Below are 17,604 nucleotides of genomic sequence, written 5' to 3'. Positions count from 1 at the left end.
TTGGTCATGGTTAACATACCTGTAAGTTTCATTTCCTCTTTTGTAAAGGATTTGTACTTCTGTCATGGCTATTTAATTTGTTTAGGGCCTTTAGGCCATGCATTATTCATTAGAAGTTTTGATGATTTTGATTATATGTTTACAGAATCAATCTTTTTAATGATTAGAAAATTAGGGTCTATATTATTAATCTTTAAAAATCTAATTTTTAATATTTTCCCCTAGCTAGAACACAAAAGGAATATCTTGAAACCTTAAAGAGCCAATTTTTAGAGTAAACAAATTGTATGCTGTTGAAAATAGTTCGTCTAAGACTTGATTTGATTAATAGTACCACTTCATTATCATTGAAGATTAAAAAGCTTTTAAAAGGATGATCCGATGGCCCTTTTGATTATCAACTTAATTAATTAGAGTTAATTGAATAATCCTGTTGTAAAAAACTTGTATATATAAAACTACTCTCATATGTGGTGTGATCCAGTAAAAGAAGAACCTTTCCCATACACTTCGTTCTCATTTTAGAATTTTCCACTTTAAGTGAAAATATCAAGTTGTCAAAAAAAAAAAATGTCAATAGCGAGCTTGAATATTTTAACCTCAAAACTAAAAACAAATCAAATCAAACTAAACTTTCCATTATTTTGTTTATGAAATTATTAAAGATAACGATTAATTGCTTTCATTTTTTTGATCCTGCAGAGACTTGAGCTTTAACAGCTTAACTGGTGGAATACCAGATTCCATGAAAAAGCTGAATTTAACTAAGATGTATGCAAAAGAACTCGATCAATCCATCTTATAATAAGTTCGTTTTGCCACTCTATTAAAAAACAAGTGATGGTTTTCATATTGATTTGTTTTGTTCAGGTTTCTCACAGGAAATATGCTTAGTGGCACAGTACCTCCCTGGCTTCCTCATAAAATTGAGGACAAGGCGTACGTTATGGCTTTGTGCTCTTTGCTCAGATGGGTTGTTTTCCCTTTTTTAGATTGCCTCAATAAAATCTTGATATGTAAACAATAATGTTGCAGGGACTTGTCATATAATGATTTTGAAATATCACGTGATGGTCCGAAGAAAGGAGAAGGAAAGCTGAACATGTAATAACGGCAACTTCATTTTCTTCTTCCTTTTGTTTCACTTGCAAGAATATTATTGTCTATGAAATCCCAACTTCTAATCATTTTGTATCATGTGCACCAACTGCTTGCATGTTGTTCCTGCTCAAGCAGTCAACCGAACAGGTATGATAATATCCTCCATATGGTGTCATTAATTTAGAACAAATTAATGATCATGAGTTATTTCTTACCAATTTTGTTTGCTATTTCTAGGAATTCTATACGTGATTTGAAAAATAAATGTCGGGGAAAACCAAAGTGTAAGTTCTATTGGGAAGCTCTATAATTTTGCGCAGCACAGATTTTCTGTACTGATTATCATTTTTTGCAGACAATTCCTTATATATAAATTGTGGAGGAGGAGAGACAGTTGTTGATGGGAAAGTGTTTGAAGCAGACAGTACAACATCAAATTACTATAAAGCCCCAACAGAAAATTGGGCTTATTCATGTTCTGGAGACTTTGGTTCGGAAACTTATGATTCCAGTGATTACATAAAAAACGTGGAATGTGGAGATTGTGATTCTGCTGGGACACAGTTATACAATTCAAGTCGCCTCTGCCCTCTTTCTCTGACATATTACGGCTTCTGTTTATTTAAAGGAAATTACACTGTGAAGCTTTACTTCGCTGAAACTGTTTACCAAAGTGATAAAGATTACTCGAATTTAGGGAAACGTGTTTTTGATGTATATATACAGGTAACCGCTATATTTTTCTGCAGCTTCTTTAAAAAATTTCCATTGTTCAACATCCATTGTTTGATACAGGGGAAGAGAGAACTAAAAGACTTCAACATAAAAGAAAAGGCCAGCGGCACCAATAAGACATGGACTGAAAATTTCACAGCATTTGTAGGAGATGATCATCTATTGAATATCCATTTTTTCTGGGCTAGCAAAGGATCATCAAGTTTTTCCATTGCACCTGCTGCACTGTCTCTAAATGGACCCCTTGTGGCAGGCATTTCCGTAACTGCAAGTAAAGAATTGCATTCTCTTAATGTTTTTGAGCAAAGATTTCTATTACACTTTATCTGGATAAATAATTTCTTCTTGTTGTCTTCCACTATTTGTATCCAGACTTCAAAGTTGGCGGCAAGAAACTATCTCCTTCACAAATTGCAGGGATTACTGCAGGTTCAGTATTTGCTCCTCTACTTCTGTTGGCTTTCATGTGGAAAATGGGCTGGCTGCGGAAAAGCGAGTTGGATGGTACCTCTCCATGCTAATCTAAAATCATTATGCATCACACTACATTAAGAATTCTTACTTTAATGTTTTCTTCAAATAGAAATAACTATTGAGGTCCAAGGAAAATCTTTCACCCTCAAACAAATAATCGATGCTACTCGAAATTTTAACCTCAAAATGGAGATTGGCAGGGGACGCTTTGGAATAGTATACAAGGTCAGATTTTCTTTTTTGAAACATTTGATCCTCAAGATGCACTTTTTTCTTTCACAGTTGTGGTAAATTGATTTCACGTGTATACAGGCTGACTTGCCGAATGAGATAAAATTAGCAGTGAAGAAGATTTCTCCTCAATCAAAGCAACAAGGAAAAGATGAATTACAAAGGGAAATCTTCAACCTGAAATCTTTGCATCATGAGAATCTTGTTCAATTGTTGGATGGCTATTCTATTAAAGACCTGCATCTGCTAGTATATGACTACATGCATAAAGGCTCCCTTCACCATGCGTTGTTTGGTAATACTGCCATCACCCAATTTTCATCCTGCTCTTTCGGTTCTCAAGTTTTATCTTAATTTTCACCTAATGCATTGCCTTGTGAAATTCATATAATTGTTGAGAACTAAAAAACAGGAGTAAATAGAATTCCCTCACTTAATGTTTGTGAGAGCTTCTAATTGTATATTTATATCTTCTGTTAGTACAAGGATAGTGTGCTTGCAAATATCAATAACTTACTATCAATAATCTTGATTTGTAGAACCAAATTCCTCAACAAAACTTGATTGGAAAGCTAGATTTGATATCTGTCTGGGAATAGCGAAAGGTTTGAAGTATTTGCATGAAGAGAAAAGGTTCAAGATTGTTCATGGAAACATAAAACCTAGTAATATTATGCTTGATAACTCTCTTACGGCCAAGTTGTCTGACTTTGGATTGGCAACGCTTTGTGATGAGGAAGATCCATTTATGGCCATCAAAGCAAAAGGGTCGCGGTAAGTATTATGATCATGGATTGACAACTACTTTCATTCTTTAAATTAAGAGCTAACCAATAAATAATCTCTTATTGCAGAGTTTACATGGCACCTGAGTATTCAATGGGAAAAGCAATAACTGTTAAAGCTGATGTTTACAGTTTCGGAGTTGTCCTACTCGAAATAGTTAGCGGGAAAGTTAGTGCAGATTACACACCAAACCAAGAAGCTGAGTTTCTTCTGGATAAAGTAAGTGGATCTTGCAGGATAAACCTTTTTACTATCAACATCAAACGACTTGTGAATTCTACAACAAACTCACAGAAGAAATTTACAATAGAAAAGGATTTTATTATTTAATAATTTGAAATATACGTGACATTCAACTCAGATAGGATTTATATGATTATATAACAAGTCATAAAAATAAATAGAATAAAATAAATTATAGAAAATATGTTTGATTAGATGATTGAAATTATTTTTTGATTGACTAGAGTTGTTCGATCAATTCCTTGATTTCTTCCTTGATTAGAAAATAGTCAATAATATTTGTCTAGATTATCTTCTTAACACGCCTCCTCAAATTCATTGTAATTTTATTTTTCTTGAGTTTGACATACAATCATTTTTATTGTCATTGTATGCTTATTGTTAACAATTGTATTTTTTTAAAATATAGCTATTTTTAGCCCCTTTTTTATTCTCTTATGACTGTTGTTATATTTTTCTAGCCAAACATTTCTTATCAAAATTCGGCTTGCTCATTTTATTTTGGCTCACTCTTCATCAAAATAATATCTTCTTTTTATCATGGCTTCTTAGCTATTTTTCATCTCTTTCGTTAGGAAGAACTATCTATTTTTCTTTTTTATAGGTATCTCTTTTGTATTATCTCTTGTGCAAAAACTTATCAGCTTACACTATGTCTCTCTCTCTTCTTCTTTTTTACATGTCTTTCTCTTGATATCGAATCTCAATACTCTTATTGGGTTTTGATGCACCTCCATTTAAAAAAAAACAATTCTTTAGATGTTATTTAGTTATCCTCATTATCTTTAAATTTTTCTCTATCTTGAGTTGATTTATCATTGAAAATGAATAGTAAATAAAATATTTAGTAGATAATGAAGAGATTGAAAACAAAATGTTTTAAAATGATTGGATAGATGACATAAAATCATCCATCGAAAAAGCAAAAGCTAATATTTAGAGCATTGACATTCTCTTATACAAAGAAATTTAGAATAAAAAAATTTATTATTTGATAATTTGATATATGTGTTACATTTAACTCATATGGAGTTTCTATAGTTATATAATAAAACACATAAGTAAATAGAATAAAATAAATTATAGAAAATATGGTTCATCTAACTCTTTTAATTGAATGATTGAAATAATTTATTGATTGAATAGGATTATTTAATTCCTTAATTTTTTTAAGTGATTAGAAAATCATCAGTAATATTTACTTGATTATTTCCTTAATACTCGGAGGTAAGCTAATCTTGCTTTTCAATTACAGGCTGGTGTTTTGTACGATAAGGGAAGAATCCTTGACTTGGTTGACAAGAAATTAGCATCCAGTTACGACAGGAAGCAGGCTCTGACTGTTTTGCTCTTAGCAATGAAGTGTGTTAATCTGTCTCCTACTCTCAGGCCTAAAATGTCCGAAGTCGTCAGTGTACTTGTAGGTGAGAAAAGAATCGATGAGATTTCCGAAGCTGATACTTCATCAGCAAATATTGGAGGATTGTGCGGTGCGTGTTCCATGGTGTTGGAAATATAGCCAATTTCTTAGCCAATTGGTTATGTGAAGTTTGATGATGAAAACCTTCTGCCTCTTTTTCATCTTTTAATTAATACTCTGTAATATAGGTGTTGTTGGGTCGAATTATGGTGATAAGAGACTCCATGAGAAATGTGTGTTTGCTGGTTTCGTGAATTGAATAAGATTATCATTAGATTTTATGATAATGTATAGATTTTGTCGCACGTCAAAAAAATCCGCGCGGCATCGGCTGGTGATCTTTTCATTGTCGTTTTGATTTGAATTGGATTGGTTTGTTGGAGTCGCCACCTAGTAATTTATTGAAGGCTACTAGGAAACCGGATGTACTGGTCTTATCAGAGATTCGCGGGTAAGAGACTGGTTGTGGTTAGGGAAGGTATTAGCACCCCTAACGCACCCTACCTGAGGTAAGCTGCTTCGCGAATTTGATGTGTTTAAAGAAGTTTTAATAATTGTTTTTTCATCGGATATTAGAAATACAACTTACGTATAAGTTAATAATTCTTGACCGTGATCCAATCAAAATATTAAATTCTTCTTTAATCTTTGCAATTTTATCATAAATAAAAAAACACATTCATAGATAAAAAACATACAAACACACACATACACTTTCACTATTTTTCTTTTCTTTTCTTTTCTTTTCCTTATCTTTTTTTTTATGTTTACAAAAATACAAATTACAAAAAAAAAACTCAAAACTAAACAAATATTACATCAAACAATTCTAAAATTACAAAACAAGCCATTCAAAAAATCATAGCAGTGCTGGGACCAGTTATGTGAAGCCAAAGGACAGTAGGAACTGTGGCGGCGCGTCTCCTCCACGCGCCGCCGCACAAAACGCTGAAAAAAAACAGGGGTCAGCCACAGCTTCCTCCCCTCTTCCCGTCCTCGCCAGTGTGACCTGCAAAATACCCAAAAAAACGCAACAGGCAGTCGATTTTAGTTTTTCTTTCCTTTGTTTCAGATCTGCGTCTCTTTCTCCGTTTCGGATCGGCTCCTCTACAGATCGGTTCTTTTCCTTTTTGTTTCTCCTTCTCTGTTTCAGGTGGTCGGCTGTATGACCAAGAGGACCGCCGGCTGCTAGGCTTTTGTCGGGTCTGGCCGGCGGCGATGGAGAAGAGATCTGCTGTCGCCCGCGGCCGCTGGAGCTGCTATGGAGATGGGAGAGGTGGCTGACGGTGTTGAGGCGGAGATATCAACGGGGGAGGCCGGTCTATGGTTCTGGTGATGATGGGGACGGCTCTGTGGGCGCTGCTGCGGCTGACGGAGGGTGGATCTGCAACCGATCGGTTGAAAGAGATGACCGGTCTTGGTTGTTCTTTGGCCGTTACTGTTGAAGAAACCATCGAAGAAGAGGCTGCTGAGGGGGAAGCTTTGGATGGAGAAGCTGTGGGATGATTACTGCGGTTGAACAGGAGAGGAAAGGACAGATCTACAGCTCCTGTGGGGGACGATGACGGTCGGTCTGAGAGAGGAGAGGTCTGATGGAGCTGAAACGGCAAAGGGGGGTCCTTGGCTCTGTGTTGTTGGCTGGAAAAGGAAAAGAAGATGGGGAACGGTGTGCAGGCTGAGTGGGGAAGCGGCTGTTTTGGGACAGAGTTTTGTTTTCAAGGGAGGGAGCAACGGCTTGAGCAGATCAGAGGCAAGGGAGGGGGCTGTGTGATGGTCTGTTGGCTGTTGAGGGGAAGAAGTTGGGTCGGCTGAGATGGGTGGGGGGCGGCTGTTTGGGTAGTGATGGATTTAGGTTTAGGGTTTGTTTTGTTTCCCCCTTTTTTTTCAAAATTGCCCCCCACTTTAAAAAATCAGTGTAGCTTGGTATTTATAGGAAAAGTTTTGCTAGGTTTTCAAACTAGTCCCTCAACTTTTCCTTTCCTTCTCTTTTCCTCTTTTTTTGTAAATTTTGATTTTTCTTATTTTTTGTATTTTTGAAAGCGAGCAAATATCAACATCGACTCAATGCGGAAAATCAATGATTTTAAAAATGACGCGTGAAAAGTTGAACGCGTTCCAAATGTCTTTGAAAATTTAAATTCTTTTTGAGACGATGCTAAAAATGCTAAAAACGATACAAATGTATAAAAAATGTATTTTTGGGATTTTCAATGTTTTTTCGCTATTTTTGGATTTTTCAATGTTTTTTTCGCTATTTTTGGATTTTTCTGAAAATTTATCAAAACATAGGTCAAAAATTGGGTAGCAACAGGTGCCCCCTCTTTACAATGCTTACGAAGCAAAACTCTTCAATGTTTCGCATAGTAAGCTTTGTAAAGAAAAACTCTAAATGTTTCTTTCTTTTTTTTTGTTTTTTTTTTTTACCTGAGATCCCATCAGGCGATCTCCTTGAACCAAAACCAAAATCTGCGTGGTTGGGCTAACCTGAGATCTCGTCCGGCGATCCCCTTTAACCAGAACCAATATCGTGTGTGGTTGGGCTAACCTGAGATCCCGTCCGACAACCCCCTTTAACCAGAACCAAAATCTTGTGTGTGGTTGGGCTAACCTAAGATCCCATCGGGCGATCCCCTTTAACCAGAACCATTATCCTGTGTGTGGTTGGGCTAACCTGGGATCGCGTTCGACGATCCCCTTTAACCAGAACCAATATCTTGTGTGGTTGGGCTAACCTGAGATCCCGTCCGGTGATCCCCTTTAACCAGAACCAATATCTTGTGTGTGGTTGGGCTAACCTGAGATCCCGTCCGGCGATCCCCTTTAACCAGAACCAATATCCTGTGTGTGGTTGGGCTAACCTGAGATCCCATCCGGCGATCCCCTTTAACCAGAACCAACATGAGATCCCATCTGGCGACCTCATTAAACCAAAACTAAAAAAATGTGTGTAGCTCGGTCAACCTGAAATCCCATCTGGCGATTCCCTTTAACCAAAGCTACATGAGATCCCATCTGGCGACCTCATTCAACTGGAACTAAAAAATATGGTAGCTCGGTCAACCTGAAATCCCATCTGGCGATTCCCTTTAACCAAAGCTACATGAGATCCCATCTGGCGACCTCATTCAACTAGAACTAAAAAATGTGTGGTAGCTCGGTCAACCTGAAATCCCATCTGGCGATTCCCTTTAACCAAAGCTACATGAGATCCCATCTGGCGACCTCATTAAACCAAAACTAAAAGATGTTACGTAACTCGGTCAACCTGAAATCCCATCTGGCGATTCCCTTTAACCAAAGTTACATGAGATCCCATCTGGCGACCTCATTAAACCAAAACAAAGAATGTGGAACAAATGGTCTCATTGTAATGGGTGACGAACCCAAGAAAAATGATGGTCTCATTGTATGGGTGACGAACCCAAGAAAAATGATGGTCTCATTGTATGGGTGACGAACCCAAGAAAAATGATGGTCTCATTGTATGGGTGACCTACCCAAGAAAAATAATATGGAAAACGGTCTCATTATGATGGGTGACCTACCCAAATGGAAAGAATGTGAAGTGCGGTCTCATTATAATGGGTGACTTACCCAGGTGGAAGATAGAAAAAATGTGAAGTGGTCGCGTTATAATGGGTGACCTACCCAGGTGGAAGATAGAAAAAATGTGAAGTGGTCGCGTTATAATGGGTGACCTACCCAGGTGGAAGATAGAAAAAATGTGAAGTGGTCTCATTGTTATGGGTGACCTACCCAGGTGGAAGATGAGAAAAATATGAAGCGGTCTCATTATTATGGGTGACCTACCCATGTGAAAGATGTGATGTGACAAGTGTGAAAAATGGGACTTACCTGGCGAAGTCCTGAAGGGATGATAGAAGAAGGGCCGGAAAACTTGGTGCTTCTTGATAATTCTTGATCGCAGGATTTGAAAACTCGATGCTTCCTGATTGCAAGGTTGATCTTTTCATTTCTTTGAGATTTTCCTAACAGTAAGGTTTATCTCATCTTCTTCCCGTTTCAAGGTCACAACCATGATTCTCTGTTATTATCAACTCAATGATTCTTTCTTTGTCCACAATCTTGCTGGACTTCATTGAGGATCTTTCTGTAACAAATCACAAGTATGTGCAATGCTTTGAGGTTAGATGACATGCATGCATCCTTACCTGATGTGAAATATAGGCCCCCCCTTTGATGATCCATCGTCATAGGGTGCCTTTGTTTGCATTCCAAAGCTTTATTGGTTCTTTCGATGCATTGGCTCATTCATGTGCTAGTCATCCACTCAGTTGTAAGTGCAGTGCACATCCGGGGCTGTCTTTGACGGTTACTGCTCTTGTTGTTTATCAAGCTTGACTCTGCCCCCAAGTGCGGTGTTGCTTGATTCATCATGAAGGATTTTCTCTCCTGGATTCTTCTGAAAATTATCTTTCGATTGGTTGTGTGCCTCATGCCAACACCCATCAAGATTGTTAATCAGTCATGAACTTGCCCCCAGTTGAAACAATACTCTTCAAGTATATGTTATCATCAATCTTCATTGAAACTATCCAATCATCCAGACATGCATCTCATAGCTTGCAGTACAAAGGCTCATGGTTGTATGCTCAGTGTTATTCTCAATAGATTCCCCTTAGCTCTTCTAATCGGATTGTGAAAAGAAATGCAGTGGCATCATCAATGATGTTCATTTTATCACCCATATTCATGCGATGAAGTGCGCCTTCGAGCTTCAAGATGGTCCCACAGTCAGTCTTGGTGAGTGCATCCTTCCAATATTCATTCAAATACAACTATGCGATAACATCGTTCAAAAGTCATAGCCATGTTGGAGATGATAATATGACATTATCCTTCAAGTACAACATTGTTCCGCAATCAATCTTGGTGGTGTGCACATCTTTTCCATATTCGTTCGAATGCAACTGTATGCCCATATCGGTTGATAGCCATGTTTCAAAAGATGACGATATAAAGATTTCCTTCAAGTGTATCTTTGCTTTCCCGATTGTTGACGGGGTTCACTAGATCATGGACTATCTTTGAACAACATTGCCCCCAATATGATCTGAATGTGCTCGTTCATTGATTATCTTTCTTTGAACACCATTGTCTTTAGTACACTGATTCATCATTTAATCATCTTTCATTGCCCCCAGCTGATATGAATACTGTTTGTTTTCCTACCCATGATCCACTGTATTGCCTCCAGGTGGTCAACTTTTCAAGGAGTGTCGAGAAATGTTGATGTCATTCTTGTCAAGGATTTTGCAAATTCGGTCGATGTTCTTGTTGTTTAACAATCTTTCTTGTTCTGGAATCAACTCTCATATTTCAAAGATCATGTCAATTCAAGTCTAATTGTTGAAATGAAATCAAAGAGATATCAGTTTTGGAAAAGATCTTTTGAAAATCAAGCTTTTTGGTCAAAGACCCAACACACACTATTCAATATAGTCCTTTGATTGTCTTGTATTTTGAAAACAGAAATGACCCATTGTAAGTTTAAAATGACTTTTTCATGGTTCTTTGTATCCATTTTAGACTTTGATTTTGGGGTATATCTTTTGATGGTTTGTGATGAGGTGACCTTTATGTGAATTTCAAAAAACAAAAGACTCAAGTCAAAACTTGAGGATTCATCAAGAAAGATTGTTTTTTTTTTTTACACCAATTTTATCAGCATGCATAATAACCAGTAGCTTAATCCATGAAGCTATGACTCTTATGGAAAAGCTCTTCAAGTTTTGAGAGCGCCATTTATCAGTTCAGATTGCTTACTTGATTAAAAAGGGCTTTTTACAGCACGTAATGCAGGCTATGGTTCATGACTTATGAAAGAAAGGAAAATTCATGCTCAAAAGGTGTTTAAGGGTTTCAAAGACCTAGGATCAATATCAACTATTCATCAACTCTCTTTCTCTTGTGGTCATTGTAGAGAAAGTGACATATGACCTTGTTAATCTCAAAGATCAGAATTCTCTTAGCATAAGTCATAATGCAAATCCAACTTTTCTTTGATGAATAACCAATCTAATCTTTTTGAAGACATCAGAGGATTTATCCTAGACACACAAAAAGATATGAAACTTGATTTTTTTTTTTACTTTTAGCATTTGTTGTGTCTTTCTTCAATTGAAACCTCTTTTGCCCATCTTAGAACTGATAGGCGTTCTCCTTCCATTCCACCTTTTTTTTTTTTTTTGCTTTTACATAGCCTTCCTCAAAGTTTACTTGGATGACCCTCAATCTATGGCTTTTCTTCTTCTAGCCCTTTCTCAATCATTGGACTTTTGTTCTAAGCCTTCTCTTTCACTTTTGTCTTTTCTTATTTGCCCCCAGTGCGGGGTGCGATGCTAGTCAGGGTTTCTTGAAAGAAAATATTTTATCAGGCTCAAATGGGGACCGCAAGGGATAATATTTCAAGAAATGTGAAAGGATAACAAAAATGGCCTTTTCTCATTTCAAGCAAGGTCGGTTAGAACCGATAAATTTTGACCTCATCTAGTGTAATGATTTGGACTTATAAGAGTCATGATTCGAGTCCATAACTATTGAATCCACTACATGTCATTATGCATACTGCTAAAACTAGCTATATGATGCGTGGTTCAGTTTCAGGAGGTATGAGCTCAAAATTTGTTTGGTCACCTCATGTTATCATGTCATTTCAACAATCATCGAGTCATTTCTGTAATCAAAACACTTTTAATCTTCAGGATTGATTAACCTTTATCGCATGTTGGAGTTTGATCAAAAATATTTGTAAAAAAATACCCTTTGAAAGAAGCATCTCTTGATTTCAAAACAACAGGAAGACAAAGGAAAGACATGTTTCGTTCAAGGATGAGATGTGACCCCAAAACAAAATGCAGAATGGCAAAAAATCCATAACAACATGATTGACAGTTCAACGCCCTTCTTGGATCAACTATTCTGGCAATATCTGTGTTTACTGAGCAATTTCGATCACTCGTCATTCTGAGGATGTTCTGGCGACAAAATGATCAATGACAAGCTCCTTAACAGATTCCTCTCGTCTTTTGCTCACCAATTTCCAGACTCGATTCTTGCAATTGTTCAATTGAAATAGCTGAGGACCCCACCATGACATCACATCTCTTGTCTGGATTATACCACCTAGAAAACGGTGGTTGCATGGGATTTAACAGAGTCAGGCAAAAAGTCTGGAATCTGACAGATGCTAGTAGTCCAACTTGGGTGGCGGAAAGATGTCAATCTTGGCAAAGACACTTGAGTAGCTGGTGCTACAGTGCGACTTGACTAAACCACATAACTATGGTTTCTCATCTTCAGAGTCATCTCCTGATTCATCTCTCATCATTGTTCTGGAATTCTTGACAGAACCTTAAATCTTTCTCATCTTCATAGCTAGCTTAATTATTTCGATGATCTTCACAACATCATGTCATTCTTCCAATGTTGTTGTGGTCGTTTGTGGATTGTTGGAAACCTTCCAACAGCTAGGTAATCTTGGCAGCGCACAGAAACATGCAGCGCTATCACTGTCAATGTGTGAAATGATGCATTGTTTTTATTGGAGAAACTGATGAATTTGACACTCTTTTGTCTCCTCTTCGATCCCTCACTGACAGTGCAGCAAACAGACACCTGTAGAGGGAGCTCTGCTCTGTTGAAGTTTCAATCTTCTTCCTATTTTTCAGCCGAGGTCTGTCTCTTTTCCCCACTTCCGCGTTTTAATGTTGACACTGGTAGGAGAAACTTATTGGTGATCTGAAACTACTTCATTCCTTCTTGGATTCTCCCCTTGCAGAGCAACAAACAGATTTCTGCGGAGAGAGCTCTGCCACGGTGAAGTTCTATATCTGCTCCTGTTTTCTAGCTCAGGTCTGGCTTTTCTGCCTACTACAGTGTTTCAGTGCGGAAACTGGTGGCATAAATTTTCACATTGTCTGAAACTACTACATCCCCTCTTGCATTCCCAACTTGCAGAGCCATAAATAGATTTTTGTAGAGAGAGTTCTGCCACATTGAAGTTTGACGACTGCTAATATTTTCAGACCATGTCTGACTCTTCTGACTACTACAATGTTTTGCTGGTGCCACTGGTGAGAGAAAGTTTCAAAGCATATGAAACTACTACATCCCCTCTTGCATTCCCCACTAGCAGATCCACAAACAAATCTTTACAGAGAGAGCTCTGCCACATAGAAGTTCAGTGTATAATCATGGTTTTTTTTTTTTTTTTAAGATTCAGCATCTCGTGCCGCTGAACTGGAATTGAGCTCAAAGTGGGGTAACTTCAAAGAAGACTAACGCACTATGCACCAAAGGCTAAATTTATTTGGTGCCATTAGAAGATGTGGAGGCGATGAACAATTAACAGGGCAACTGACCAAGAACAAAAGTTGTCACTAGTTGATGACTGAAAGCATTGTTGTCGTTGTTCATGACTGAAAAGGAGAGGTGCAGCTTCAATGGGACGTGGACGAGCGGTGTTCCCACAGAAGACTATGCAGACATTCCCTTTCCATTTGATGCTCTACACTTGTTCAGGCAGATCTGAGCCTAGCTACTTCACCTCTGATGCTCTCAACTTCCTTTTGACAATGAGCCTCTCTCCGACAACTTTCTTTGCTTCTATCATCTTTCTTCATTCGCGCGTAGCACAGCTTGTGTGGGAGAATCTATCTTTCAACCCGGTACATGCATGATAAATGTATGAACATGTAAACTATATGATGAACTCGCCCTTCAAGGGTTGACATATGGTCGTAACTCTTGTATGATGAAACAAGAATCTTGATTCTTGCCCAAACTCTACAATGAAAATTTTCTGAGTGACGGCCATTAGGTCACCCACAAGTCTTGAGTTCAAGATGCTTCAAGAAGGGTTTGCCCTGATGCAAATAAAAATAGCACATACAACCTAAGGACAGGTTCTATTCACTATGTGAACATGGGTAGGTTCTCTACCTGGTCTCAAAAGGGTCTCATATCTGCCCAGTGACGTTCTTCGTAAAGACAGTATGGGGGCGTTGCAAGGAATAGTTAAGGTACGTCTACCCACCATTACCAAGCAGGCACTCAGATATGAGTTCGGTTTTTCACGCATCTGAACCCTGACCAATAGTCATAGGGCAGATCGCTAATTCACCACCTAACTTAGAAGCTTGTGTGTGCTTTAAAAAATAAATACAGGAGATGCATGAAACAATTCTAAAAATGCATGGATAAAATAAAAATAAAACAAGACAAAAATGCAAAAACTAACACACATCAAATACACAAAGCTTAGTCCAATATTGTCAGAAACAGTACCTTCCCCAGTGGAGTCGCCATTTTGTCGCACGTCAAAAAAATCCGCGCGGCATCGGCTGACGATCTTTTCATTGTCGTTTTGATTTGAATTGGATTGGTTCGTTGGAGTCGCCACCTAGTAATTTATTGAAGGCTACTAGGAAACCGGATGTACTGGTCTTATCAGAGATTCGCGGGTAAGAGACTGGTTGTGGTTAGGGAAGGTATTAGCACCCCTAACGCACCCTACCTGAGGTAAGCTGCTTCGCGAATTTGATGTGTTTAAAGAAGTTTTAATAATTGTTTTTTCATCGGATATTAGAAATACAACTTACGTATAAGTTAATAATTCTTGACCGTGATCCAATCAAAATATTAAATTCTTCTTTAATCTTTGCAATTTTATCATAAATAAAAAAACACATTCATAGATAAAAAACATACAAACACACACATACACTTTCACTATTTTTCTTTTCTTTTCTTTTCTTTTCCTTATCTTTTTTTTTTATGTTTACAAAAATACAAATTACAAAAAAAAACTCAAAACTAAACAAGTATTACATTAAACAATTCTAAAATTACAAAACAAGCCATTCAAAAAATCATAGCAGTGCTGGGACCAGTTATGTGAAGCCAAAGGACAGTAGGAACTGTGGCGGCGCGTCTCCTCCACGCGCCGCCGCACAAAACGCTGAAAAAAAACAGGGGTCAGCCACAGCTTCCTCCCCTCTTCCCGTCCTCGCCGGTGTGACCTGCAAAATACCCAAAAAAACGCAACAGGCAGTCGATTTTAGTTTTTCTTTCCTTTGTTTCAGATCTGCGTCTCTTTCTCCGTTTCGGATCGGCTCCTCTACAGATCAGTTCTTTTCCTTTTTGTTTCTCCTTCTCTGTTTCAGGTGGTCGGCTGTATGACCAAGAGGGCCGCCGGCTGCTAGGCTTTTGTCGGGTCTGGCCGGCGGCGATGGAGAAGAGATCTGTTGTCGCCCGCGGCCGCTGGAGCTGCTATGGAGATGGGAGAGGTGGCTTACGGTGTTGAGGCGGAGATATCAACGGGGGAGGCCGGTCTGTGGTTCTGGTGATGATGGGGACGGCTCTGTGGGCGCTGCTGCGGCTGACGGAGGGTGGATCTGCAACCGATCGGTTGAAAGAGATGACCGGTCTTGGTTGTTCTTTGGCCGTTACTGTTGAAGAAACCACCAAAGAAGAGGCTGCTGAGGGGGAAGCTTTGGATGGAGAAGCTGTGGGATGATTACTGCGGTTGAACAGGAGAGGAAAGGACAGATCTACAGCTCCTGTGGGGGACGATGACGGTCGGTCTGAGAGAGGAGAGGTCTGATGGAGCTGAAACGGCAAAGGGGGGTCCTTGGCTCTGTGTTGTTGGCTGGAAAAGGAAAAGAAGATGGGGAACGGTGTGCAGGCTGAGTGGGGAAGCGGCTGTTTTGGGACAGAGTTTTGTTTTCAAGGGAGGGAGCAACGGCTTGAGCAGATCAGAGGCAAGGGAGGGGGCTGTGTGATGGTCTGTTGGCTGTTGAGGGGAAGAAGCTGGGTCGGCTGAGATGGGTGGGGGGCGGCTGTTTGGGTAGTGATGGATTTAGGTTTAGGGTTTGTTTTGTTTCCCCCTTTTTTTTCAAAATTGCCCCCCCTTTAAAAAATGAGTGTAGCTTGGTATTTATAGGAAAAGTTTTGCTAGGTTTTCAAACTAGTCCCTCAACTTTTCCTTTCCTTCTCTTTTCCTCTTTTTTTGTAAATTTTTATTTTTCTTATTTTTTGTATTTTTGAAAGCGAGCAAATATCAACATCGACTCAATGCGGAAAATCAATGATTTTAAAAATGACGCGTGAAAAGTTGAACGCGTTCCAAATGTCTTTGAAAATTTCAATTCTTTTTGAGATGATGCTAAAAATGCTAAAAACGATACAAATGTATAAAAAATGTATTTTTGGGATTTTCAATGTTTTTTTGCTATTTTTGGATTTTTTAATGTTTTTTTCGCTATTTTTAGATTTTTCTAAAAATTTATCAAAACATAGGTCAAAAATTGGGTAGCAACAGATTTTATTGATCAAAAGAAGCCAATATATATATATATGATTTATCTAAGCTAAGAAAAAGGACGCTACAAACTCATTAGATTTATCTAAGCTTTTTCTAGCTATGTCGTCTGCTACTTCATTTCCTTCCTTTTTAGAGGAATTGCTAATCAGAAAGACGCAAATTACCCTAATTTGAAAAGTTACCGTTTAGGGTAGATAATTTCAATGTATTTTTAAATAAAAAATATTTAAAAAAATAATCATTATTATAATACTAAATATATTCTTAGTAAAATTTCATGTTGCTTGTAGTTGTTGTTATTATTGTATTGTTTCTATCTATATCATAATTATGCTCTTTGATTATCATATGCTCTCTCATACCCTGGGTATTTGTTTTCCTATATTTATGTTTTTTTGCTATTCTTTGATAATTTTTTGAGACTTCATTTTGTAGAGATTTTTATTTCCATTTCTTCTTCTTCTTTTTTGTTTGACTAGTTTTTAATTGTATTTTTAATTTTTATATAATTGAAATTTGTTTTTTTTTTTTTGGATAAATTTCCCAACCCTAACAATGTAAGCCCAACTCAAAATAAATACTCAAGGGATTCTTCCTTCCCTTTCTGTTTTTCTCTCAATCCTCAAACCGCGCGTGTTTTGCTTTATATAATTACATGCTGAACATATGAGAACGTGAAATAACAAGATCCTATAGCTTCCGCAAACTTTATGGCTACAAGTATTAATAATATATATAATTATCAATAATTCTTGCGCAAATGTTATATAGCAGACTTCATTTGTATACAAGCAGGTTTGTATTTCCTTGGAGTAGACTCCTCCTCTAATTCATTGAGCCCTAATTAACCAATGCACACACATGTTTACGGCGAGATTAAACTTATTAAAAAATAATATAAATTATATTGTAATATTGATAATTAATGATAACAAGATCAAATATCACCATTATCATTTTAATTAAAAAAAATTAAATATAAAATAATATAGGCTTGTGTAAGTTTCAAACTTATACAATATATATACTTAGAATTGGAGTTTGATGAACTTTTTTTTTCATTTTAGTTATTAGATTTCTTTTCCTTCCAATTGAATCTTAGTGTTGCCTAATTTATTAGATTTAGTTTAAAATTATGGTAAAAAATTAAAATTGAAAGAGAAAGGAAAAAAATATAAAAAAACAAAGAAACTTCATGGTTAACCTTAAATTTGCAAAGTGCTTTTAGTTCTCTTGATTGTATTTTCTCTTGTAGTCTGCCCATATA

The 17,604-nt window shown here is 37.4% G+C and overlaps 2 protein-coding genes and 1 long non-coding RNA gene across 5 annotated transcripts in view; all 3 read left to right on the top strand.

The window, feature by feature from the left end:
• LOC18110639 (probable LRR receptor-like serine/threonine-protein kinase At1g53430) overlaps nucleotides 1–17,604 on the top strand; it is a 49,665-nt gene that overhangs the window by 5,880 nt on the left and 26,181 nt on the right. The gene's annotated exons all lie outside the window — the stretch shown is intronic.
• On the top strand, nucleotides 871–5,269 carry LOC18110642 (probable LRR receptor-like serine/threonine-protein kinase At1g53440). Of its 3 annotated transcripts, none has more exons than XM_052447899.1 (11): nucleotides 871–939; nucleotides 1,036–1,248; nucleotides 1,339–1,385; nucleotides 1,457–1,827; nucleotides 1,897–2,107; nucleotides 2,209–2,340; nucleotides 2,420–2,535; nucleotides 2,623–2,836; nucleotides 3,081–3,315; nucleotides 3,459–3,546; nucleotides 4,826–5,269. In XM_052447899.1, exons 2-11 carry the CDS (start codon nucleotides 1,166–1,168, stop codon nucleotides 5,087–5,089), a joined length of 1,761 nt encoding a protein of 586 aa, XP_052303859.1. In that variant the 5' UTR covers nucleotides 871–939; nucleotides 1,036–1,165; the 3' UTR covers nucleotides 5,090–5,269. The 3 variants fall into 3 exon arrangements, with proteins under 3 accessions (XP_052303859.1, XP_024443671.1, XP_052303860.1); XM_024587903.2 differs by having other exon boundaries at nucleotides 3,396–3,546; XM_052447900.1 differs by lacking the exons at nucleotides 871–939; nucleotides 1,339–1,385 and having other exon boundaries at nucleotides 1,197–1,248; nucleotides 3,396–3,546.
• Nucleotides 5,395–15,639, top strand: LOC127904427 (uncharacterized). Its single transcript, XR_008057594.1, has 2 exons — nucleotides 5,395–6,143; nucleotides 15,178–15,639. It is a non-coding gene; the product is annotated as an uncharacterized LOC127904427 (long non-coding RNA).

Source organism: Populus trichocarpa, chromosome 16 (genome assembly GCF_000002775.5).
Source record: "Populus trichocarpa isolate Nisqually-1 chromosome 16, P.trichocarpa_v4.1, whole genome shotgun sequence".
In the NCBI taxonomy this organism is placed as follows: Eukaryota; Viridiplantae; Streptophyta; class Magnoliopsida; order Malpighiales; family Salicaceae; genus Populus; species Populus trichocarpa.
This window is presented reverse-complemented; position numbering and strand designations above follow the sequence as displayed.